At 39.3% G+C, this 27527-nt stretch overlaps 1 protein-coding gene across 1 annotated transcript; it reads left to right on the forward strand.

Annotated features, from left to right (window-relative positions):
- The first annotated feature begins 493 nt into the window (after nt 1–493).
- LOC149277385 (RNA-binding motif, single-stranded-interacting protein 2-like) lies at nt 494–27296 on the forward strand. Its single transcript, XM_089502977.1, has 13 exons — nt 494–511; nt 5859–6031; nt 16129–16187; nt 17600–17691; nt 20694–20851; nt 21560–21639; nt 22007–22116; nt 22345–22391; nt 22909–22999; nt 23091–23141; nt 23592–23702; nt 24756–24833; nt 27225–27296. The coding sequence occupies exons 1-13, from the start codon at nt 494–496 to the stop codon at nt 27294–27296; spliced, it is 1140 nt and encodes a 379-aa protein (XP_089359103.1).
- Nucleotides 27297–27527: the final 231 nt, after the last annotated feature.

Raw genomic sequence — 27527 nt, forward strand, 5'->3', positions numbered from 1 at the left:
CCTCCAGTAGACCTTTATTGTCATTAAAGCAGTCATTGATTCAGTAATTATTATGTGCATCCTTCATAGTAAACTTCAACAGCTACATAACTACACTTTACAACTTGTGCGTCATTAGGATGTAACCCAAATTGTCACATTTATTACCGCTGTTTTTTTTTTTAAATAGATACATTTAATGTGCATTTCACAGTAAATCCACTAGTGCTAATCAGTGTTTGGGTTACCATTAAATAAACTCCTTAGAGTCAATAAAAGTACATCTAGTTTTATATAAGTAACATATAATAAGATGTGGACATTGTATTAAAATATAGAAGGGATGCTGCATAGTCTTCCTGTACACAATTGTATAACACTTTGTATAATACATTTTTTAATGGAGAAAATAGATGTATATCTAAGCACAGAAAATGGACGAAAGGTAAAACCTAAACTTTAATTAAACCCTTTAAAAAAAAAAAATCAAAATGAACCAAGACGCTAAGAAAAGATGAAGATGAAGGTGAAGGTATTTCTGCATAAACATAGTTCCTGTGCTCTACTGCAGTCTGCTATAGGTTGACTGCATTCTCTCTTGTGTTAGGTATGCATATGGAATGTAGATTGCAGGGATGGATTAGAAGAATTGCTGTAATGCACAATGCATGGTTATGCATGTCCTCAGGAACCATCTGGTCATGCATAGAAACTTTATCTTACCTCTGACAACCTTTCCCCTTCACACATCAAAGGTGTCAGGGGCTCTAGTTCTTAGGTGCAATCGATTCAGAGGCATACATTTAATTTAATAAAAATGATTATTTTTTATGGCCAGATCAGTCTCTATATGTGTGTGTAGCTACAGTGTATTTCCATGTGATCACCAATTTCAAATGCATTTATATGATCATCTATCATTTTGAAAGAAACTTTAATTTTCATTTAGCAGTTGAATCCTATCCCTTGATTCCCCTGAATCTGCACGCATAAAAGCAGTGCTTCTGAGGTCACAACATAGCTTCCTACACACTCATGGGAACTAATGGGGGGGGGTGTATTTGCCACAGATGTGTGCAACACATGTTCCCACTCAGTTGGCACTTTGACAAGTGGCTATAGATGCATCAAACTGGCTTTTGGCATAGGTTAGCATAGGAATCTCTAAAATGTGGGTTTTATAGATATTGGACATTCATGACAATTTAAGACATTCATGGCAATTTAATTGAGCACCATTTTTGTATAAGGAAATGTATAATAAAGAGTGTCTGCATATCCTTTGGATTGCTTACATATTCCGCCCAGTAAAAATAATGCTGGGATTGGTGCCATCGCCCTGCTTCTACCACCCATGGTAAGAACTCTTGCCCTCTAAGATCACTTCCCTAGTGATTCCAATGTAGGAGACAACAAGGAATGTAATCAAAAGTAGTCCCCTCCACTTGTAATGCAATTTGAACTGTATCTTCACCATATATATTTGCGTGGATTGTCGTCCCGTGTAGTTTTCATTCTTGTGATTTGTGTGTTTAATGTAAAAGTGGATTAATATCTTTAGATTAACACTTGATGCTTTATTATACATTGTTGATGGGTACAGAAAGGGCCACACCCCGATTTCTATGAACCGCAGACCTTATGCTCCAAACTGATATAGAAGTATAGTTGTAGTTAGGTTTGGAATATATGTTGGTACGTAGCCATGTTATATATAAAAACATGTTTATAGGGCTAATTAAGAAGCCACAGAGCAGCATTTGTTAATCTTTTTGGGTAAGGTATAGCTAATGCATGATTTCTTCCACCAAGTTCTTAGTAAATAAAACTTTTCTCTATCATGCACTTGAACTTGTGAACCTTTTAATATTTTTTTTGGAAACTCCTATATCGGCTGCAATTCGTTTCCAGCTTTGAAACTATCAAAGATGCTGTATTTTTAAGTAAAATCTTTTAATAGTGAAATTTAACATTTTTCTAACCTGATGCAGCATCAGAAACACAGTTCCTAGTACTAAATACCCATTGCTGCATGTGACACCAAGACAGCTATTGATAGGTTGTTGCCATAGGAACAGAAAATGCTTCTTAATTGTACTATGTAATTGAACATAGTTTATCCTTAAGAGGAAATAATAAAATGACATATCTGTATAACTTCCTAGTCATTTCCATCAGACGGTCCAGATTTTGGGGTGCTGTTCCACCGATCTCCCTTTACCAGTCCAGGGAGCTGGAGAAACACCTTTTTTTATAGTATGACTGTTCGTTTAAATAAACAATTGTAAATAATTGTTTTGACACTTAATGAGCAAGCCATACTCTAACCTATCATGGGCATTAAAAAAAATGTCACTGGAATTCGTTACCATGAGTGTCATGTAATAATCCTGAATGAGCGGTTCTGGAATTTACTTCACAAGAAAACCTGTTAGTCTTTTGTTAGCCTGAATGACACACAAGGCCAACACCTAGATACATACCTGTATCTTCCCTACGTTAGTCAGCTGGCTGTCCTTCATAAACGTGAATGATGAATCAAGGCTCCAGGATTTGTTAAAATAAACGTACCAAACACAAACAGAGAAGAACACGAAGAAAGAACATAGAATGATAGAAGTCCCCGCCATCTCAGTGGCAGAAGGGTAATAATGCACCTCTGGGTTGATATGACTGCTTAATGTTTAAATCTGCACTTTGCAGGCAACTTTCCCATTGACATGTTAAAGGTAAAAAAAGCAGGAAATATTCCTAATTCATTGTGAAATATGCATTTAAATGATTAAAAAAGCTTGCTGTGAAGTATCAGTTTATAATACACGTTTCTGGGAGACACCTTGTATATGTAGGTGTTTGCATTCTAAGTAATCCAGTAATATATGAGATTGTATGCATTTGCCAAGTAAACAGGACGGGGACAGTAGATGTGCTGCCATGGTAGAGATAATCTGTTGTCAGTGTCCTAGTGTGCGGAAAAATGCATTTTGCCGCCTTAAACCAAGAGACAGCGTAGTCTATATTAAAAGTTGATAGCTATTATTAGTAACTTTTGCTGCATTTCATTTTTTTACATCTAGATTTATCACTGATTATACCATAATAAGTCAGGCTGAGAACAAATACGTACACGTTCAAATATCCATGCATCACACCGAGAAATATTATACCACAATCACAAAGAGGAAAAGAATTCATAGTTGCAGATGAGATTTAGGTCCTTCAGGTATTTTTGCATCATTAATGCCTAAATAGTATTAACACAAATCGTATAAGTAGAATCATCTGGTTTTTACAGGTGCCATGACTAGGGTGATAACGTAAGGCACCTTCATTCTGGGACAATTTCATGTCCCGATAGATAGACTGACAGAGCTCGCTGAGGCTTCAGAAGATCTCGTCCAGCTATAAGAAAAGTCCCATCCAGTTTTTTTTCTGTGTGACAATTGAATGGAGTGAGTTGAGATATACTCTAATTAAAAATAACGACATAATAAGGATGGGATGATTGTGTTGAAAAATGCCCAGTTTCAAGGAAGCAGCATGCTATCACACATCTCAAACATTTTTTTTTTTACACAGGACAGGTATACTTTTTGCACTGGTGTCAAGGTCTGTGCCAACTTAGACGCCCTTTTACTCCCTTGCCTTTTTTCTTGAAATTCAGCAGGGATCTCCCAAGCCAGCAACAACCCCCCTGAGCCTCAGACATGGCGGGTCTGACTTGGGACAGCCCTCTATCAAAGCAAAAACTCATTGGGTTCATGCCTGTCAGGATTCTGGGGACTAATAGATGTTGTCATTTTTATTACTTTCTATTGAAATGAGAAGAAAAGACCAAACATTACACTTAGGAGTCTATTCACTAAAGAGAGTTGTTGTTCCAGTCCTTTGGCTTCACTATATATAACGGTCCAACACCTACCACACACTTTCCTTGAATAAAACCTTTTTGTGGGATATATTTGATTTTAACTCTATAAATGCAGGATATATGGGTTTTATTGCACTATTTTTGTAATCTGAGTTATACGATCCCTACAATATTGAAATGGATGTGCATTTTCATAGTAAGCTCTTCACTGTCATTTCTATCCAGGGTTGACTTGGTTATCGCTTGTAGTTGAGTGTTTGGAGTAATGAGAGTGCCAATATTCCCATCTAGGACTGGCAATGATGAGGCTGCCTTGGCAATTAAGGCCAGCGGCAGCTTGATAAGGTTGGTGTGGCCGATGAATGGATATGCTCAGGCGCACGCTACGTATTTATGCTCATTTAGCATGTGGGTGCGCATGAAGGGGCAGATCAAGTGAGTATGGGGTGCTGATGGCCAGCAGCCAACCATTTGCCGGATTGCCAGTCCAGGCCTGTTCTCATCCCATGTTTGTGTTTTTTGTACCTTAAGTCTTTTACCTAAAGCTTGTAAGATTTGGCTGGGCTTGCTGTCAGCTCTGGCTGCTTGGGTCCCCTCCTCCAGTCTGCGTAGCTTTACCACTGCAGCTTCTCCCCAGGCTCCGGAGGCCTCCGCTCTGCCATCACTCCAGGGCAGCATTATGCAGTAAGAGCCTCTCAAAGTGCTTTATCATAAGGGTGCCAAGCAACTGAAACTACTAAGTGCTCTTTAAAAAGGCTCTTAAAGCTGCAGTGCATTAGTAGGAGTAACTGTACAAGGTGTGGCAAGAGCACCGATTACCGAGGAGGAATTACTCATCAACTGTATTGTATTCAGATCTACCTGCCAACATGCAGTTCCATGAAAATATTGTATTATTATTATTATTATTTATAAAATTACGTACTATCCCTTTAGTTATAGTAGAACATTGCCATGATCAGCTTGTAGTACTTTTCTGCCTAAAAAACAAGCAAATATCCAAGAGGTCAATACAATCACCGTTAGAACAATCTCTAACAGGTACTCTGGAATTGTTCCGATCACAGGGATTACTGTTTAGGAAGTTCACATGAATTACTTTCATTAACACTTTGTCTGCCAACATAACCTGCAGTATATGCTCTTATTATAAAGTAACCACAAATAAATTTCTGCAAACGCCAATTGGAAACACATCAAACCTCATATAAATTAGAACTGTTTCAACCTGACGTTAACAATTGTGGGGGGTTTTCTGCTCTGTCAAGATACAAGATTAATAAATATATGCATACTAGTGTACAATGTTTACATTTTTATTTTGGTTCCTCGATGAAAGATTTGTAACTTTTATAGAAAACGAAAAATCTAAATGTTTTAAAAGGGTTTGAAATTTTTTTACCTTACACTAAATCAATGTCACTGCGTGTAAATATTAAATACATAAGCAATATACTGTATATTAATTAAAATCCATCTTATGTATATACAATTTATAAAGGTATTTCAGCTTCCTGTTATCAGGATCTGAATGATTATTCCATTGTTGAGTATTGGTTCAGGTAAGCTTTGTATAGGTTAGTCAAGGAGAAGGAAGAGAATTTTAGGACAGGGAAATGATTAGATAATAATTGGCCGTGCTGCTTCGAGACAGATCTCGGCTTTCATGAGGTTAACGTTTAAACGAAGTATCTGCGAAACGTACACGGATTGCCCAATAAAAAGCACAAGCTACAGGGTTCCTTTTCTTCTTCTAACTGACTCAGTTTATGTTAGATGACGTAACAGCGTCAGAAATATATTAATGTCTTACCGCTAGCTAGTATTGTCAGTTGCCCAGATCCTTAATGATATAACAGGGTTATATGTATTATTTGTGATAAAACCAATTTATTTCTGGGTTGTTTTTTTTACTATCCAAATTAATAGTCTGATGTAGTATAACTAGACAGTGGTTTTTTTTAAACAAAATTCTGAATGTTCTGTATTTTTTCTTCTTCTTCTTCAGCAGTCCTATGTTTCCCCATCACAGCACATGGCTCCTCCTAGCCCCAGTAACAGCAGTGGTGGGGGTGAAGGAGGTGGTGGTGGAGGTGGAGAGCAGCTGAGTAAAACCAACCTGTACATAAGAGGTCTTCTTCCCAGCACCACGGACCAAGACTTGGTGAAGCTATGTCAACCGTAAGAAGCATTTCATTTTTTATCCATATTTATATATGGGGTACATCATGACTTTGCAGCCAAGTCCAAAAATAAGATTGCCCCTCTATTCCTTATTGTGACTCCTGTTTAGATTTATTGCTGAAGAAGTTGCATCACCTAGGCTTCTCTATAAAGATTCTATAAGAAAATGTGAGATTTCTCCAAGTGGGGACTCCTCATATGGCAAGCTGCTTAAGCAATGTCAGCTTAAGGTTGAGGTAGTATTGAACTTTTTGTGCATTTAGAAATAAGAATTACGTTGGATATATTAACAAGTTTATACTTTGCTGGAATAGTATGGTCTATTGCAGTGGTGTCCAACCTGCCGTCCTCCAGCTGCTGCAGGAACTACATCTCCCATACTGCTCTTTCAGCGAAGGACCTGGCAGAGGAGTATGGGAGATGCAGTCCTGCAGCAGCTGGAGGGCCGCATGTTGGACACCCCTGGTCTATTGGAAGCATTTCCCAAGGCAAAAGCAACACATTGCGTTGGAAGCGAGTTGTTGAGGGAAAAATGAAAAACAAATCATTTTTCCTTTTTGTTATTGGCTGAAAATTTTAGATTTTGAGAACAAAAACAAAGGTAAACCAACTGATTATCCATTTGAGTGCCAATCACATATGTGATAGGTACAAAAGGTCAACCATGCACCCCGTCTATGATTGCTACAGGAGTTTAAAGGAGTGAGACTAGGGAGCGTGAATGCTGCAGGTCATCTGCCGTTGAATGGAAAAGCTGCGCATTTACTGTTGCATCTAGAGGCGTCCTGTGTGGAAAACAAAAACTGCAGATTGGTCATATGCAATCAATCCATCAACAACGTATCTAAGCATAAAAAAACATAAAATAAAGATCTGATCGCTGCCTTTACCCCTCCAAAATTGTAAAAGGATAAGAGACGTTTGTGGATTAGAACTCCCATCACTTTGGTCCAGGATGTTGGCTAGGGTGATGGGAACTTTTCAAAATTGCCAGTGCAACTTAAGCTTTCTCTACTGAGCCCTACAACATAGTAAACCAAAGTTTCCATGTGCGTACACCAGATTCTTTCAATTGAGATTGTGAGCATGAGAATAGCTGTTTCTTTCCTTCCGAATCAAAGGATGACTGAACATGTATGTATGGGAGCTGGGTCCGGGGTTTTTGGCTAGCTATACCAGTTGGCCTGACTAGCCACCTATGTGGAAGGGTCTGCGTAGAGCTAAATGCTGCCCGTCCTACGTGCAGATAAAAAGAATGGGTGATATGGTGCCAAACACAGAGCTTCTGGGGTACTTACATTCCCCCCCACCTGGTTCTGTTGGTATATCCAGTATGTTGATAGTGACAACTTAGCAAGCAAGTGAAATGTAGGCTTAGCAAGTGAAAGTCTGTGTCTTATAATGTCCTTTTTTGCTGCTCAGATGTTTGAAAATGTATCGTCTTTAAGCTTTTTAGTTACGTTTAGCAAAACAAAGCTGAAGTTAAATGGGGACAGGCCTAGGAGGAATCGGCTCTGGTCCCATATAGTAAAGTAATTGGCTAGTGTAAACAGTAGACTATCCTAAACACGATTGAAAGCCAAGCGTGTAGTGTTGGTGTGGAGTTTCACAACACGCAGGAAAATTGGCAGACTGAGTAAGCTGAGTGACCCCCACCTTCTTAAGATCTATCTTTTCACATGCAGGACAGAGCCAGCAAAAGAGGGAAGAAAAAGGAGCTCATTTTTATCTCGCCCACACAATTTATATGCTTCTACAGACTAAAGTTGAAGTGTTATTAAAGGGAAGCTAACCTGTTTAAGAGTTACGGGTGAAAGAAAGTCATGTCCACGTCGTAGTTCTTTTATTCCCAGCCAAAAGCCATAATAATGACTGCACAAGTTCTGCACTCTGATCATAAGGAAGCACTTTCTGACCTTCAATACAAACTAGGTTAGGAAGAGTCACTTGACCTACCTAGTTTCCTGTTCCATCCTAGGAGGATTCTGATTGCATTTCCAACTAAGGACAGCCACCTCAAGGCACTCTGGTTCTGAGTGTTGTGCATACCTGGGAACTTTCCAGGTTTGACCTGAGTCTCTGGGTGAAGCACTTTGTCCTCTTTCTCAAGGCAGTGGTATTGCATTTGACCACATCCAATACCTGCCGTTTTAAGCAGTCTTGGGCTAGTACCTCCTCACACATAGCTACCTCCACTCCTGCTGGTGGCTAGCCCCACCTCCTTGTGAAGCACCCCCTTTCCTAAGAAGTTCCCAGGTATTTCGAAGATGACCACATAGAAGCTGCAGGCACCGACCTCCATCAATTTTATGGCTCCCTTGGCTGGTCAGAGGAGATCTAAAGCATAGTAGTGGAGTGCCCAAAAATCTGCACTGTCCCATCAAAAATAGGATGTTGGGAGGTATGCCATAGGGCAGTATAACCACAACCCTTATTGTATATGCATATATTCAGGGACGTAACTAGAAACCACGGGGCCCTGGTGCGAAAATTGCCCCAGGGCCCCCCAACTTCAACAGATATGTTCCTGTCTCCCCGTGCCGGTTCAAAATAGTTTAGAAAGGGCCCTTTCGACCTGGATCGGTACGAGGAGACAGGAAGAAGGGGTCGCACTGGGCCCCCTATAGGCACGGGCCCCCGTCGCAGCTGCGACCTCTGTAATTACGCCAGTGCATATATTATAAGCGCGGTAATGTATGATTATTCCTCCCCATTAAAACCTCCCCTTATGTCATTCTTGTCATCTTGTCCTGCCCTCCTTTCCCCAGATAAATTGTTTCTGTTTAAGAGGGCCAGCCCAGTAATTTTTGGACTCTAATCATTATGTCTCTACTTTTACTTTTTTTAGAATGTTTGTGCACTACAGCCCTAAAAGTTACAAAAAAATAGTATATATTTCATCTAAAACATGTTATAAATCATACTGTGAAAAAAATATATTTTATTCATCTCCTATTCTGGATTCAGTTACATAAATACTTATATATAGGTTACAAAGTCACCTAAAAAAGTATTTACAAAGCCTCCCACCCTCTCTGCACTTTAAACCATGTCCACTAATACAAAAGCATCACTGTTTGCCAAAGTAGGAGTAATGCTTACACAAAAACAGTAACATTGATAGATAAACTTTAAGGCCAGCGGCCGCTAAAGGACGGACACTATCGTTCAAAGGTTTGGGGTCAATTAGCTGTTTTAATAGAAAACAAGGACTTTTTTTTAACTTAATAGCAAAAGGGTTTTTTAATGATCAATTTAAACCTAATCTTGGATTAGTAAACACAACGTGCCATTGGAACACAGGAATGATGGGAGGAATAGAAGGCCTCTGTACACCTATAAAGATATTCCATTAAAAAGCAGCCTTTTCCAGCTAAGATTTACAACAATAACAACGTCTGCTCTGTATTTCTGATACGTTTCATGTTAGTTTAATGGAGAAAATTAGCTTCTCTTACAAAAAATAAGGACATTTCTAAGTGACCCAAAACATTTGAATGGTACTGTACATGTTGCTGCTGGATGGATACACATGGCTTCATTCTTATACTCATCCAGTGCGTGACCATATTATTACTGCGGCCACACAAATTATCAAAGCAATATTTGGCCATGTAGATAGTAGGTTGCCACAAAAACAAGAAAGTCAGGAAACAGAAAGTGAAACATGTTTGGTTGTGTATAAATAATATCTTCGTGCGGTAAATTTGGAAGATAAGTGTGCCTTGGTCATTACGCCACGCACACTGCCCTCTTTAAGCGCTTGGGGGTAAAAGGTAACAAGCATTACTCTTCACCAAAATATTGCAGATCGGTGGATTGGTCAACCATACCAAAGTAGAGAGATGGAAGACTCTAAATGGATACTAGTCAAATAAACTTGTAGTCTTCATTTCGCTGAAAAGAACATGATGTCATGTTTCCCAACCCAGCTGTGATGACAGCCAGGACACAAAGCACATATTGTGGCTTTTAGGTGATGTCATCTGGCCTTGTGGGCAAGAAAGTGATTTTTTCTTATTTTTTTTCTTACTTATCTATTAAGGTGAAATTTAACCTAATTTCCATAATTATGCATTATTGGTAGAGAGATTTTATTTGGATTTAAAAGGGTTAATCAAAAACTCTCAGGGGTTTTTGCATTTTTTACCAAATGAATCAAGCAAAAAAATCACAGTACTTCTAAATGGCCGGTGCAGCTCCAGCATTAACACTTGGCTCACAAAATCCTACTCAATTTGTGTTAATAGAAAGTAAAGAAATCAGAGGTTGAGTGGGTTCTAAAGTGAAAGGAGTCTAAAAAGAGGTTGAATACATATGTGTAAAATGGAAGAAAGAGAGAAAAAAACAGAAAAATCGAACGAAGGAGGAGCTGGGAATTGGAGACGTGGGGGGAGTGGACTTCTTGTAACCTCATTTCACCCCAGCCAAAGAATGCAATAAGCATCCCCAGAGCCCCAAGGAGATCTGCACATGTCGCTCACAGACTGGGGAATGTTGTTTGGATGAAGCAAGATGTTCATAGGGGAGCACAGAGCAGATGGGAGCACAATTAATACCAGACCTCCGTTTTAGCGTAGACCTGAGCTTCTAGGAAACCTTAGATATTTTTCCTGTGGACAATATTCCCCATTCGCTCTCTGTTTTGGCAGTAATATTTGATAACCACTAAAAGAGATTTAAATATTGTCTCTTTTTCTATAGTGGTATTTTAACCTAATGTAGTCATAGTCACGTTAACCTCAGCTCAACCTGTATACTTTTTTACTGTATGTGAATTCCAGACCGACACGGATTATGTCACATGTTTACACAAATTAAATAGTTAATTTTCTATTCTCATTGTTGCATACACAGCACCGATATGGCCTCATATACTCAAGTGCATCAGAAATGTCTTATCTATACAGTCAGTGATCCATATTTCTAGTCTGAAGCACAGGCCTCGCACAGCAGTAAAGGGTTTTGCTTGTAACAGAATCTGCCCAGCTCATTTCCTGTCCGCTGTCAGTGAATAGTTGGGAGGAGGTGGGGGATGGGACTGGTAGGAAGTAACATTTAGTTCCTTCATAACCAGAAAGCAGTGTTCCGATTCCAGGGTGGATGAGGGCTCTTGCGCTAATAAGGGTTAAAGATCCCCAATGTGTTCATGCGGGAGTGGCTAGCACAAGGGACAGAAGGACTAGGGAAAGGAGAAATGGGTGGGAAGCAGTGTTGTCAGTTGAGGCTATTCTTAGTTACATGAATAAACGTAGAGGAAGGAAGCACAAAATAAAAGAGAGCACTCCCTGATTCTATACTGGATTTACCAGAATGTTTGAAAGACAGAGGCTGGGTATTGTCTCGCGTGCAGATGCCTCATAAACGTGTATAATATATATATATGTGTGTGTGTAAATGCTCGTACGTAGAAAACATAGTTTTATTATCATTTATTTTCAGGAATATATATGTTCGTGAATACAAACTGTTGTTAAAAGGTTTTAATGTATGATGGTGATCATACATTAAAAACTATAGAATTTCGACCTACTCTTGTTAGAACATCTGTTTTGCATAGGCAGGGCCGGCCCAAGACATTATGCTGCCTGGGATCAAGGATTAAATGGTGCCCCACCACCAAAACCATGCCCACATCCATTATGCTATACCATGATTAATACATTCTCTTGCTCTCTTATACAAGGGCACCATCAGGGGCTATTACAATTACAATTGTAAGGGGCCCTGTTGTGGGGGGCCTGCGCGGGGAGACAGTCTCCCTCGATTTTTTTTCTAAAAGAAAAAAAACTCAGCAGCAGCTCTGCCGATCTTGTGATCCCAATACTCCAGGGCAGCCAATTAGAGGGTGCTGGAGGAGCCCCCACTAGCAGAGGCATCATTAGCGTCCAGCGACACCTCAATGACGCGTGCTTGCTGGGACTGGATGTGATTTTCAGACATGATCTAAGAGTAGCAGCAAGGTGGTTGAAAATCCTGCAAATAAGGGAGGATCAGGTGCATTGTAAAATAATAAATTACAATTTGTAATGAGACCTCTGTATACCATCTGTACCTGTGCCAGCTTGTCAGTGTCATCCTATCCTCAAGCAGTTTGCTCTTAGCTTATCAGTGCCCCAAACAGATTGTCTGTGCCATATTTGCCCCCAAGCAATCCTGGTGGTGTGAGGATCATGTGGGGAAGTGAGGGGGTCCTCTGGGTAGGGGCCACCAAAATTTCTGATGGTAGCCCTTCTCTCTCTCACGCTGTTAGACTCTCACACTCTCTCAATATCTTCCTACATTCTCTGTTGACTGCTTCTTTTTCCCCGTCTCCTTTTCTACTTCTTCTCTTGCCTCTTCTTCTTCTTCTTTCTTTGCATGCTTCTCCCCGTATCTTCTTTCTTCTGCTCGTGAAAGTACAAGCCTCCAAGTACATCCCTGGCAAAAATAATTCAGAGATAGATTTCCAGAGAAAGAGAGGTACAGGAATGCTATTATTGTACCGTTGCATCAACCTGCTCTTTTCAAAACAGTGTACAGAGAAACTTTTATAAAGAACTAGGGGGGTAGGTAGATTTATAAACTTCACCTCATGCAGAACCTTATTCCAAAAAGAATAAAGAATGGATTTAATAGCCTATGACTGTTTATTAGCAGTGATATGTGTTATTTAAAAAAATGATCATGTTCATTTAAAACATAGCGTTTTACAGCATTAATGGAGCATTATAAAATATAAAGTTAACTGCACTAATTTTCACTTTTATAACAACTTCTATGGAAGTGATAAACAAGGCATGTTTTGAATTCGTGGTGATACTGTTAAGCACAAATGGGTACATTTTCTGTTTCCCATAATCTCATCCTTAGTTCTCAGCTTGTAATAATGCCCTTGAGAAATTGAGTAGACAAAACAAGCTGCCTCCTCTCATTGTCCTAAACCTGCCATGTGCTGACCCTGAATGAATCCCCTATAGCTCGGAAATGAATGATTCCTGTGCTTACTAAGAAGTGTCCTAATGGACTCTTGCTGTGAAATGGATTGACTTATAAAAAGCTCATCAGCACAGAGCTGACATATCTCAGCAGAACATCATTTCCAGTTTTTCACTTTTGTTTAACACAGAATTCTAATGTATTCACTGTTTTCAGTCTACTCACATAAAACAAATGGATATACACTTTTATTTTGCATTAGTTATGTTTTGCTAGGGTTCCACCAACCATTATTGCTCTTAACCACCCTAATGTCAACCGATTGTATATGTATACATTAACAAGCTGTTGATTCTCTTATTTTGAGAATAAGGAGTTTATAATACTGTAAGTGCTAATGAAACGGAATTTTACCATGAGATTGATAATAATTGATAATTTACAGATGGTTACAAGAGAGAGACTAAGAGATACTCTCTAAAATAAGCATTTGTGGGAAAATTCTAAATTGATGACATTACTGTCATTATGAAGGACAAAGGCATGTGATCTTCTTCTGCATGAAAAGCTAAGCCTGCTCTATTTTTAAAGCGGGCTTAGTTTACTGTCCCACACACCCCACTAAAGAAGAATGCAAGACTCTATGAGTACTCCTTTTAATGAAGTCTATGGAGATTGTACTGAGCTAAGATCTCTCTTAGCTCAGTTAACATGCCTGATGAAGGGACCTGAGAGGTCTTGAAAGCTTGCAATCTATATTTACTCAGTTAGCCAATAAAGGTATCATTCAAACTCCACTTGTCTCCTGTAAGATCTCTCTTGTAAACAAGCCCATTGTGAAGCAGCCGGTCAGGATGCGCCACTGGTTGATTGTGCTACTTATGATATTTATGAAACATCTGTTTGACCTCTTTTTTCAATATCCTTTCTCAGAAACCCATTTGTATTTACATAAATCATTTCTATCATATTTTATAATTTCTATAGTCCCTCTTTGGGATTCAAAATTCTTTGTCCAACTTTCTTCCCCTGTATGTCCCTCCTTTACTAGGAGCTCTGAATGATTGCTGTGTTTGAGTCGGTTACAGTGTTCTATAGCACTAAAAGTAACAATAATGAGCAGAGAAACAGCAGAAAATGAATTTACAGTTTAATGTGAATTAAACAAATGGTTCTTCCTCTAAATGCCTCTCTCGCTTATACAAATAGTTACAGTAGTTAAGATGAAAAAAAGTTTCAATAAAGCCTTAATGGGTTTTGCTTTTTAAAGCAAGTTTTACTCTTTGGCCACTGAAAACGTTGGGAGGTGCACAATGTCTGTTTGGGTCCCCTTTGTACTTACTTTGTACAGAGGGGGAAGCACCATGGGCATCCAGTGAGATAAGAGCAGGAACTCTGTCTCTAATATCTATATCCTTTCACATGCCATCATAAGCACTTTAATGGGATACTGCAGCCATTATATGGACTTTAGTGCATACAATAGCTGTGTGGTCACTTAAAATTTTCGTGGCGCCCCCTTTGTAAATGCATGTGATATACTTACCTTAAGTCCGCTCAAGGGAAAAGGGTGTTCCCTTTCTAGAAGGTGGAGTCTGGCACACCATAAGATATAACCGTACAATTAGAGGAATCGTGGAACTTCCATTTCCACTCCCTTACATTTATTTCACCGGGTAGGTAATTTAAAACCAATAATAATCTGGATTCACAGATGCATTACATTACATTTATTTATATAGCCCCTGCAGATTCTGTAGCGCTGGTACAATTAGAGGAATAATTTTAAATCACACACAATGACAACGCAGGTACTTTTTCTTGCAAGCTTACAAACTAGTGGGTGGTTGAATGGAAGGTAAAACAGTAGGAGAGGACTGCTTGGATAGGGATGAGTTGATGGGGTTCGGATGATCTCTAGAGGTTGTTTATCCTTCATATGGCTTGGTTAGGATGGTAGCTGAGGGTGTTAGGAGGAAAGGTATACTTCTCGAAAAAGGTGTGTTTTCAGAGAGCTTTTGAAAGTCTTGTACAAGGGAGAAATTATGAAGGAACAGTAAAGGGAATTCTGCTGAAGGGGTAATGCACGGGTAAAATCCTGAATACGGGAGTAAGAAGAAGTAATGATGGTAGAAAAGAGATACTGGTCATGAGAGGAACGAAGAGAGCTGTTATAGGTGTATTTGGATAGGAGGGTAGAGATATAGGATTAGTGTCAGGCAATCTAAATTAATTACTCCTGCATTAACACTACATCTGCTAATTGTTGCCCAAATCCGATTATGCCAACTTTCCCTGCACGCATTTTCTCAGGTACAGCAGAATGAGAAGTGAACCTTTTAGCCAAAAGTAAAGCTGGTCTGATGGACCTTATTTTGATCTACACTTTATGCTAAATACGTAGCTAGATTTTACTCTACAAAGCAATAACTCACATGTCTAAGTCTAAAATAAGTATCCTGTAAAAAATACTAAATGGCCCAATTGTCCTTCAAAAAACTGCTCTTAAAGAGACAGTAAACTTTATTTTTAACAGTTAAGGAAAGATTAAGCAAATTTTCTTAGATGTTCAATTCCTGCCACCTGCTCTCTCTCTCTTGCTGACATGTGCAGGCAGTGTCTGTAACGTGCTGTGCATAATTTTGTCAATTAAAATAACATCAAATGCATCAGAAGTACAGCGTAGACGTTGTTAATGTAAATGACTAGCTGGAAACAGCTGATTTTTTAATGGAATATCTTTATAGTCGTACACCAACCATTATTCCTTGTGTTCGCATATCTAAATTTTGTTAGCAGAGGAAGAAATGTCCTTGTTTTCCATGAAAACAGCTAAGTGGCCCCAAACTTTTGAATGTTAGTGTATATTACAGGTAATAGAAGCTATATTTTGAAATATACTGTAAACTGTTATGAAGAAGAATGCGCCCCACTGTGAAATATATAGTTCTATATTTTCAGATTTTTATCAGTATGTTAAATGATATTGTATACCCTTTTTCCTGAATTTTTATACTGTAGGATTTTGTACTGTAAGACCTAGTACTGACATATTGCTATGAAATATGATTATAGAAATGAGAACAATTCACTGTTTTTTATTTTTGGCATTTTAGTTTAGCTCTATAGTGAATTTGTTTCAATTGTTAAACATATGCCAATATGTATTTTCATAGGTATGGAAAAATTGTCTCTACTAAGGCCATTTTGGATAAAACAACCAACAAATGTAAAGGTGAGTGCCTTGTCTTTTCCTATGTTTAGTTATGGTTTTCTAGATCTGGTTAACTGGAACATTCCACTCATGTTGACTCTTAGCACACATAATGCTCTCGGTGGAGCTGGTATACATCTGCATGGGTGTCCTTAGGCAGGGGCAATGGTCGACATCCTGTTGGAATTTTGCCTGCAGCAACAACACCCCTTAAAGGTGCTGTATATCAAGAGCTTGCGAAAACCAGACACATGAGATGACTTGAGAGGGCTTAAATGATTGGAATATCTTTCATTTTGGTTTTTGCTCCCTCTGATGGTTCTGGAAATGTCCATCAAAGTTTAGATTAAGCACATGATAAATGACTTCCTTTATCAGTTACCAGTATGCTGACCTTTTTATAACACACACAGTTTAGCACTGATGTATCCTCTTTATTTAGAAGGTTGATCTAGTAAACTAGATTACATGGTGACATGGAGATCAGAAGTGCAGCTCCTTGTCTGTGGTTCAGTCAGAGTGTTGGCTTTTATTTATATATGTATATGGAACCTGCTTTCAACTTAAAAAATGCCTCTATGCTACATTATGTTATGGGGCAAGTTGGATAAATGGTTCTGGTCTACAGAACCTATATTTTATGCTGGTCTACCAACATCCTGCTCTACCAATGGGATGAAAATGTCCTATTTCTTATCTATTCTTGTTGGGGAGGGTTTATTGTTATCGGTTTGACCAATCTACGACCACTACATGAGTAGTGTTGCACAACTTGTACTGCCATTAGGTCCGGAGTGCCAACCTAAGCCTACTAAATAGACATAAGGTCCTTATAATATTAGACTCCAGCTTTCCCCAAACTTAGCATGCGCATTGAGATTGTATGGGGTGCACATACCAACACTAGATTATACAATGGGAAATCCGATTATATTCCTTTACTGTTTGTCAGAGTCTCTGCCTTTCATTGGTTCGAATTCCACTTGGCTGATGTGCAAATTCCTTGATCTCACTATAATTGGTTTGGTCTATGGATGTGAGTGATACCCCATTTTCTGGAGTGCGGAATTATTGGACGGTCAGGGATTTAAACAATAAGTGTCTGGGAAGGTCACTAACCTGTTATCTAAATTCCAAGAAGAGCTTCTGTTATCAGGTCAAGAGGCAAACTCAAGAAAAGGCAGAATACCACACATTCTTTGCATTTCTAATGTCATAAGAGCAGGAAGAAAGCTGCACGGAGATGAAAGGGTAGATGTTTAGTAGGTGGAGGAGGTAGTGATTGTTTGCAGAATGTGGACATAATAAATCTCACCTTAATTAGACAAAATTAATGATGGTTATATAAAATGGGAAAAGCATCTAATTTTAAAATAGATTTGGGCATGCCTGCTGAATGAATGTTTAAACTTTGCATTTGTCTCTCTTCTCAGGTTATGGGTTTGTGGACTTTGACAGCCCTGGAGCTGCTCAGAAAGCAGTCACAGCCCTGAAAGCTAGTGGAGTGCAAGCTCAAATGGCAAAGGTGAGAAACTATTTTTATATTTTAATAAATTATATTTAATTATATTTTATTTAATTCAATAACACATCTATAAAAATAAGTGTGCACTAGTAATGAATTAGTCATACCCACTGGCATACTTGAGGGATCTCTCATCAGGGGGGTGACACCATGGCACAGAACTCCTGCCAGGAGCGTTACGCATGTGTCACGACAGGGGCTGCCACTCTAGGGGGCACAAGTGTGGAGAGTGTGGAGATCATCCGATCAGATGATCTCTTACGCTCTTTCCCTGCACTCTGTGTCTGACTGACACAGCGGGCTGGAAGTGACATCACATCCACTTCCTGCATACTGAATCAGTCTGCACATGGCAAAAAGGAAGAGAGAAACATCAATCATGCAGATAAGTGTTGTAAGCAGGGGCACTGACAAGCTAGGGACAAAGATGGCACAGACACGCTATCTGGGGCCACTGGCAAGCTAGGGACAAAGATGGCTCAGACAAGCTATCCGGGGGCACTGGCAAGCTTTATGAGATTTGAGAGATGGAAAAGACAAGCAGAAAAGACAAGTAGAAGATCCCTGATCTTGGTGGGGAATCTGGATTGGCCTTTTGGCTCCCACATCCCCTTGAAGATTTCAGTGACCTCTCCTCTGGGAGAGAGAGACCAAGAAGACCCAGCTATCTCAGGAAGGGGCTACATATACCTTTAGGGAGATTACCCTAAAATGAAGAGGATTTGAAACCCAGTGTCCTCTTTGGCCTTATATGGAGCACAGTTAACTTTCATCATTGTCATCTAGGGCTTTAAAAAAAACTTTTCTTTTGGGGTTTCTTTATTGATTTTATTATCTTATATACGTTTACTGCTTTCTGTTAAATAGTTACAGAACACTAGACACGTAAGACATAAATTATGCAAACGTATGGAACGTAGTGCAGCACTTTGTAGAGATAGTGCTTCTAAAAGCATGCAAATGCATATTGAGTACAGGGTATGACACGCAAACAGAGGAGATAGCATTCCGTTTCTTGCACACAATTTTATCTGTGTGTTTTACTTTTCATTTCACAGTATCTGATAGCCTTCAAAATATACATAGAGAAATGAACAGTAGATTACAAATTAAATTACATTACCTTTATGCACATTATGACATCCAGGTACAGAAGGAGACTTTATAATCTGTTAATGCGAAAAATTAGGTTAAGTAGTGAAAAGTACCCCCAGACCATGTTCATGGAGTCTGAGGATTTTATTGGCTTGTAGACTTGGGACACACATGGTCAGTCATATTTCCTCTATTCTGTAATTGTAGTGTGCTCTTGGGCATAACCATGGTTATATGGTTATATGAGTCATGGTTATACTGGAATATGAGTCCTATAACCTGATATACATGGTAGGGGGTAAAAACAGATCACACCGTTGTAGTAATTACCACTTAAAGGGCATTAGTGGGACAAAAAACCTTCCAAGCTCTATAAACCCTTGTAGAGAAACCATTGACACTGTATCACTTAACCATGTCCTAAATATTATCCTGACAACCTGGTGACCAGACCTTATTCTCCGCAGAAAGTCAGAGTTCCCTTCTAGATTTAATAGTTCTCTTTTGAGGTTAATGCTTTCTGGGATTTAAAGTTATTGTTGCAGTAAGAACTAAATGTACAGAGTTAAAAATAAAGAACATTAATAAGTTCTTCTTCAGCGCCCCCTCGTGGGTTATCAGAATGAATATTTAATCTCCTAAAATGCGGGCTAAGTAAGTAAGAAAATGTTTTTTATTAAAAATAATAAAGAAAACAAAAATGGAAATGCTGAGCTATGGATAGGAAATCAATGTATTCGTATTGCCCCCCTTGAGGGGTAAGTGTTCACTGGCATCCATCTGATGTATTCTATAATGCATATTCCCCCACATGATGTACCATCCCTTAAGTAAACTCTGAGTACGTGAGATATATTTAGATGTCTAAACTGTTGCGGCCCCAGACTCTTTTCAGCGCCACATGTACAAAATACTCAGAAGAGACGTTTTAGTCCCTTTATGGGGCCCCACTAACAGCAAAACAGGTTAACTTTCCCATGTGTGGGTTGGAAGGGGGGAGAAAAAGGGAAATGGACCCTTTGAGTTCGTGACATAAGAAGAATTGCTTAACTTTTCCAGCATAAACACTTTAAACCCTGAAGGAACAGAACCGTATCTTTGGTAGGGGCAGCCAATGTTCCATCTAATTTTTCTTAGTTGGTGTGCGCAGAAAATTTCTCTTGTGCAAAAAGTTTCACAGAGCAAAAATTGTGTGCGCACAATATCCGCTCCGCATATAGGTTCAAAAAAATTATAATTTTTTTCTTTTTTGGGGAAAAACTGTTGTGCGCACAATTTTTGGACATGTGCGCTCTCTAAAAAAGCTATGTGCGCGCGCACAAGCGCACAGCTTAGAGGGAACACTGGGGGCAGCTAACATAGTTAAATGGGTAAGCTGACTAGTTTGTAAAAGAAAAGATTGAAAATCTAAAAGTTGATACCATGTGCACATATAATATACAACCCTTTAGGACAGTATTTGATCATGCGATGTTCTGGTACCTATATAATAAATTGTACAAGAGTTCAGGAATGTTTTTTTCTTACCATAGGACATTGTAGGAACCTTAGTTACTTCAAAAAAGTAAAGTTTGTGGTACATTTTATTAGAGTACCATATTCATTGAACAAACATTTTCTGGTCCACGTTCTACCATTTTCAACGTGGCCTTCATATTCGGACCAGTAGTTTTTCTAGCTGGTAGCCTGGTGGATTTGAAGTCACTTATTTGCATGTACTAACCTATGTCCAATAAAAAGGTAGCAGTGCAATGACATTCTCTTATATAAAGCACATTGCATGTTTATCTTGTATTATCTAGATGGTGCTGAATGGTTGGCATAACCATGTGGGAGCCCAACCTTCACTGAATATACAGAATTTTACTTTTTGGTGTATATTAAAAGTTCTTATTTTGACTTCATAGCAACAGGAACAGGACCCCACTAACCTGTACATCTCCAACTTGCCGATCAATATGGACGAGCAGGAGCTAGAGTCGTTGCTTAAACCCTTTGGGCAGGTCATATCAACTCGTATCCTGCGCGATGCTAACGGCACCAGTCGAGGGGTTGGGTTTGCAAGGTGAGATTTGTTTCATCATAAAGTTGATGAATTCTCTGTGTCTTTCTAATTAATGTGAATTGCTTGTTCATTGGGTTACACTTGTCGGCATACTCACACTTAACTCACCCTAATTATGTAAATGGTCCTCTTTACTATTTTTTGAAACAGATGTAAACATTGCAGTTTATCAGACTTGTACTTTTCACAACGAGTGAACAAGTCTGAGAGGAGGCTCAGTGCAGGAAAGTTCATCTCCCCCATATTAATTTTTCTTCTCCCAAGGCCCTTTTCCCTTTATGTTTTTTGTGTGAAGAAATAGCAACTCTGCATAACTTCAAAAGCATGCAAAAAAACCACCACTTAAGTGTAACAATACAGTAACTAGCTTATTATGACTTCACATTTCATATCAGAACTCCTCTAAATTGCACCCAATCAAACTATAAAATGATTAATAAATCTACTAGCACTCAATTAATATACAGACACACATACAATCAGTTCCCCTCTTGGAACTGTTAATGACAACCTAACTTGTTAAGGCTTTGGGTCTAACAGTACCTCATCCCTAAAACGTATAGCTATGTATGGATCAAACGGTTTAGTGGACTCCCCGAAGCACTTTGGTTTGAGGCTTTTGACCATGGAGGCATTTTTAATTTAAAAGTAGTGTGTGGTTACTATTGTGATTGTAATGCATTGGAATAACGTGTTTGTTACTTTTAGGATGGAATCTACCGAAAAGTGTGAAGCGGTTATCCTTCATTTTAATGGGAAATATATCAAAACGCCTCCAGGGGTCCCAGGTAAGGTTAAAGTTCATAATTTCTTCATTTATAGATTAAACAGCAGATAAAAATGTTTTCTTCTAATGGTAACGTCATGCTAATTGTTTTTCCTTCTTGTTTTTAAAAGGAGTATTGTGGTTATATGTAACCTCAGTACTAATCTGCATTAAAGTAGACCGTCTGGGATGCCTGTGGCTTGGTAGCATTTTGATAATTTAAGATTCATAATAAGGCTAGAAAATCAGATTATATACATAATGCTCTTGTTACAGTTCCATATATCGTGAAATAAGAAAATTACTATAAAAATATAGGAAAACTTTTATATGTGTCCATCTTGGAAAAGGCCCATAAGCAACCTGATTACACTGTCCCTTTAACTCAGCTCCCCAAGAGCCTTTGCTCTGCAAGTTTGCAGATGGTGGACAGAAAAAAAGACAGACTCAAGGAAAATACATACAGAATGGACGTGGCTGGCCACGTGAAGGAGAGACGGTAATAAAGATTTTTTTTTACCTTTGTTTGTGTTACATTTTATAAACAGTACAAATTCCTTTTTATTTGTCTATTTTTTAATTTTACCTTCTTCCTTATTTGCTTCTTTCCTTTCTTTTGTCTTCATACCTCTCCATCTATCTTCCCCATCTTTTCTCCAACCATTAGTTATTCTACCCCATGTCCCATTTCTTTTATTGACATCTCACTTTTTCCTCACCTCTGAAGGGTGGTATGACCTTGGCATATGATCCTACAACTGCTCTGCAGAATGGGTAGGTTTTCTTACCATTAACATTTTGTAATGGAATGATTATTGTTATTTATTATTTTATATAGCAGCACTCAACGGAGTGATGGTTATTTACACAAGAGATAAAAGTGCCACTGTTAGGGATGGACCAGCCACACTAGTATTGCAAGAGCGGTACTACAAAAGTTGAGCAAGGAATATGGAGGAAGAGCATTAATATTTAAGTTCATAGGAAACCATAAAGAAGTGTTTTTTAAGGACTGAAGGCAAGGGGAAAGACAGATTAGCTGGAGAGGGCGTTCCAAGCATGCATGTGAACTAGTACTCAGCGGAGAGGACAAACGGAGATCATTGGATGAGGGCAGAGACCAGTTAGGGATGTATGTAGAGTGAGGAGATGTAGGGGAACTGCTATGAAGAACCTTGAAAATAAGATTTGGAAATGAATCCTGAAACGGCAGGCAGCCAGTGAAGAGACTGACAGAGGTGAATGATGTTCTTTTTTTGGCTACTCAATTATCTGTCTTTGCATATCTTAGGTTCTACACCCCATACAGTATTGCTCCAAACAGGGTTATTGCTCAGGCAGCCCTCTCCCCGTACCTGCCATCACCTGTATCTTCTTATCAGGTATGAGCTGCCATTGCTTCACATGTCAATATGTTGAGTGCCATGAATCAAGTAAAGGGTATATTTATGATGATACATGCTTTCTGTATAGGTTCACAGTCCCTCCTGGATGCATCATCAGTCATACCTCATGCAGCCTGCAGTGAGTAGATTTTCCTGTTTTACTTGAGTTTCTGATAAACTAAACACCATCTGTTTTATCATCCACACGTACTATATATGCCCTTTTCTATTCCTTTCCCTTAATGAACTATGTTCATTGTGCCCACTGATGATACCTTCTGCTGTGCCCCAACATATCTGGATGCCATTCGTGATTAGTACTTTTATGATTGTTTTCATAAACACTCATATTACTCTGACTGATTGAAATTAATATTTTTACATTACATTTGGAAAATATTGTTCTCCATATTATATATCTGTGGGTCCTGCATGTCCCTAGTATTCCAATTGTATGATTAAACAACTAGCTATATGGACAGTGTACAGAACAGCATAGTGCTTGCAGTCTAGGTTTCTGTCCCAGCTCAAAGATTTTGCAGTCATTTAGTTATGTACTGTTGCCCCTTGAACCTTCACTCTTCGGTAGGGAACTGTCCTCACACCCACTATGGACCATGCTATTTCCATCCAGCCTGCTTCCATCATGGGACCTCTGGCTCAACAGCTGGGACACCTGTCACTGGGCAGCACTGGAGCGGTAAGTAAATAGTTGTTCTCTGTAGTGTTGAATAATGCCCAATGAGTTCTAGAACACATCACTTTTTTATGATATACCAAATAATCAGATATCCTATATTTACAATACTGAAGAGAAAGAATGCAGAGTAATGTCATAATGGAAATAGTCTAATGTATTATTGTAATTTGTATCCATAATTTTCATAAATTTACCTATAATGGTTACTGCAAGTCTCCATTGCACTTGCAGCCTCTGGAATTTAACCATATGTAAGGTCAGGGCTTTTCTTACAAAGACAATGTCTAGAACAGGGGCACTCGGGCCATGTGTATACCCTAAAAGTACTGTTTTTTCTGTGTATCTTCACAGCTCTTGATCTGCACAGATTTGTTATACAAACTTTTTGATCTACCTATGCTAATTTGAGGAGATCCTGGAATCCTAAATGACTGGTGGTGTAAGAGGGCTGTAATAAAAAAGCTCTAAGCTGTTCTAGGTTCACTTTACACAGTGGTAGATACATTTAAAGGCCATCTAGCAGAATAGGGGCAATATCAAATAATTTCTTGGATAGGCACAAACATGTAATTGGAAATACTGTGATACTTAAAGTAGACTTATAGATTTGTTTGAATAGTCAATGTAATTTCTACGTTACTTTTTCTTTACATTAAATACACACAACCCCCTCCACCTGAACATGCTTTGTAGAACATTCTTTTGATTGATGGAACATTGGCCTCATCAGTAGGCTGGTGTGATATTGGCACAAATATGTATTGGCATGGTTCAATTGCTAACCCGGTTATTAGGTGAGAAAGTATCAGGAGCTTTTGAACATGACACTTTCACAGTAGACCTGGCAGTACTGCTTGTCGATTTCATAAGCCACTGGTAAATAAACGAGTGGTAGGTGGCAATGAAGCACCACTCATTCGGTGATACAAAAATTGTTCATTTAACTGGTGCCTGTCTTTTTATTTTCTGCCCATTTAATTCAATGTAGGTTTCACACATATATATATATATATATATATATTTATATATTTTTTTAAAATTATATTGTTCTAGTATATGCCAGCTGCAGCCGCTATGCAGGGGGCTTACATCCCCCAGTTTCCGTCCGTGCCTTCTACTGTCTCCATAGAGGTGAGATGATGTGTTTTATGGAGGGATATTGTGGGGTAAAGTTTGATGGGCATTTATTGGAGAACTGTGCACTATAACTGTTCCTACCTCCACATGTTACGTGCATGGATTCTATCTTATCTATAAATGTCATCCATAAGAGAAATAAATATGTATCTACTATAACAGGGGTGTCCAAGTTTTTACTGCAGTGGGCCACTTCATCAGAATTGTATACGTGCACGGTCCGCACTCATTTTTCACTGTGAGAAAATATGGCCTTTAATAAAATATGCAGATTAAAATTAAGTAAATGACACAAAATCTTTACTTTTCCTCTCACTGATTTCTGGGCCTAGAAAGTGTTGTGACTACAAATTCAGGATAATTAAAAATGAAATAGTTCTATTTATTCTAGGCATGCACCAAAATGAAGCTTCTGGACCAAAACATTCACTTAGCCAAAACCGAAAATGACCCCCCACCTTATATATAATAATAAAAACTCACATTTTTTGCTAACAGCAATCACACTCCTATCATACCCAGGCAACGAGTAAATGCTGGTACCTAGGCATGATGGGACTGTGATTGCTGTTATAATGACCCCCCACCATTAAAAATAATAATAAAAAATCAAATTTTTAATAAAAGTAGGTAACACACCACAATTGGACAAAAAAAATTAGCAATATGACTTGGCATGATAAGAGTGTGATTGCTAACAGCAATCACAGTCCCATCATGCCTAGGTTCCAGCAATTACATATCCAACCAGTAAATGCTAGAACCTAGGCATGATGGGACTGTGATTGCTGTTAGCAATCACACTCCTATCATGCCAAGTCAGCCAGTACATGCTGGTACAGGGTGGCTGTAAGTGATGTGCAGACCCCATACTGCTGGCAGCATCAATACAAAAGGGGGGCAGCTAACTAGGTTTCAGCATGTACTGGCTGACTTGGCATGATAGGAGTCCCATCATGCCTAGATTCCAGCACTTACACATCCATGCTATCACACACACACTCATTCATTCATATACTCATTCATTCATATACTCATTCATTCATAGATTCATTCCCTCAATCACGCATACTCATTTAAACACCTTCCCCACCCCCTTACCTGCACTGAAGCTCATCGATGCCGCTCACAGACTTCAGCAGGGGGTGCGGCCTCCCTCTGCGTTCTCTCGTATTGCACAGAAGAAGCAGGACTGGGGCAGAGTCGTGATGTCACGTGAACTCTGCTGGGTTCCGCTTCCTCTTTGCAGTACAAAAGACCCTCCCACTGGTAAGTAGCAGGGCTCTTGTTGTAGCAGGGCTCGAGTTACGAGGTCTCCCGGGCCGCATTTGGCCCGCGGGCCGCATGTTGGACGCCCCTGTACTAAAACGTACATGCTGAATGTTGTCTGCGATAAAGGACCCAGTGTTCTGTACCCTGTTTAATGCCCACAAAGAGGAAAATGTCTATTGAAGTGAGTTTTCATCATAAATATATCTGACAAAAGTCTACATAGGAGAGGCTTATGTCTCATATGTGACAGCAGCTAGAGGATCTTTTAAAAAAACAAAAACATTTGGTTTTAGAATAATTAATTTCATTGTTAACCATTGTTACCATGCAGTGTGCTGATTCAGGGCCGGCCTTAGGGGTGTGCGACCTGTGCGACCGCACAGGGCGCCATGGTAGCAGGAGCGCCTGCCCGGGACTTAACTTGAAACATCGCTTTTTTTTTAAACTTTATTTAACATCATTCATGTTAAATAAAGTTTAAAAAAAAACAAAAGAAACCCGATGCTTTAATCTAAGTCCCGGGCAGGGGCGCCGAGCGGTTGCTCGTGAAGTTCTCAGCAGCCGCTCGGCGCCCCTTACTCTCCGTGACTCCGTCGCGGTGCCGGCATCTCATGTTGAGCGCCAGACTAAGACGGATGCCTCCCGCTCTCACCGCTGGACTCCGGCAACAAGGTAAGTGGGGGGGGGGTGTAGTTTGAAGGGGCGGGGGGGGTGTAGTTTGAAGGGGCGGGGGGGTGTAGTTTGAAGGGGCAGGGGGGGGTGTAGTTTGAAGGGGCAGGGGGGGTGTAGTTTGAAGGGGCAGAGGGGAGGGGTAGTTTGAGGGGGGGTAGTTTGAAGGGGCAGTGAGGGGGGGCGGCAGAGGAGTAGTCCGCACAGGGCGCCACAACGCCTAAGGCCGGCTCTGTGCTGATTAGCATATAAGTAAGCCATTCTTGTAGAATATTTTTTTATTTTATATATTTTTTATACACATCATTATCTTAATAGTCACATGCCACATGTTGAGAAACACAATTGTTAAAAATAAGGCATCCCATTCTTGTGTGTTGCTTTAACAAGATAGAAATGTAACATCATCTGTGATGGACCTTCCTAATTGTTTGTTTTGCTCAGGAGAGCAGCGGGCAGCCTCAACAAGTTGCTGTGGAAGCCACCACAGAACATGCCACTTATTCCTACCAGTGAAACCAATTAAGCGGGGTAAGAACAATTCTAGCTGCTTAACCAGAATCTCTGCAATAAAACATGCCTAGATGAAGAACGCCTAGATGAAGAGCAAATGATGAATCAGATTGACATTGATATGTGGTTATTCATCAGACCAATAGTTGCATATCCTCGATAATGAAGATACAGCTATATCGCAACTAGGGTTCTACACGTAATTATGTTTTTACTATGTTGCAGAAACAAATG

This window comes from Sceloporus occidentalis, unplaced genomic scaffold (genome assembly GCF_023333645.1).
Source record: "Sceloporus occidentalis isolate IW3139 unplaced genomic scaffold, rSceOcc1.0.p SCAF_215, whole genome shotgun sequence".
Lineage (NCBI taxonomy): Eukaryota > Metazoa > Chordata > Lepidosauria > Squamata > Phrynosomatidae > Sceloporus > Sceloporus occidentalis.

Coding starts and splice junctions, on each gene's coding strand:
- LOC149277385 (XM_089502977.1), top strand. Junction 22,392..22,908: donor ACAACTGCTCTGCAGAATGG/GTAGGTTTTCTT, acceptor TGCATATCTTAG/GTTCTACACCCCATACAGTA. Junction 23,000..23,090: donor CACCTGTATCTTCTTATCAG/GTATGAGCTGCC, acceptor CTTTCTGTATAG/GTTCACAGTCCCTCCTGGAT.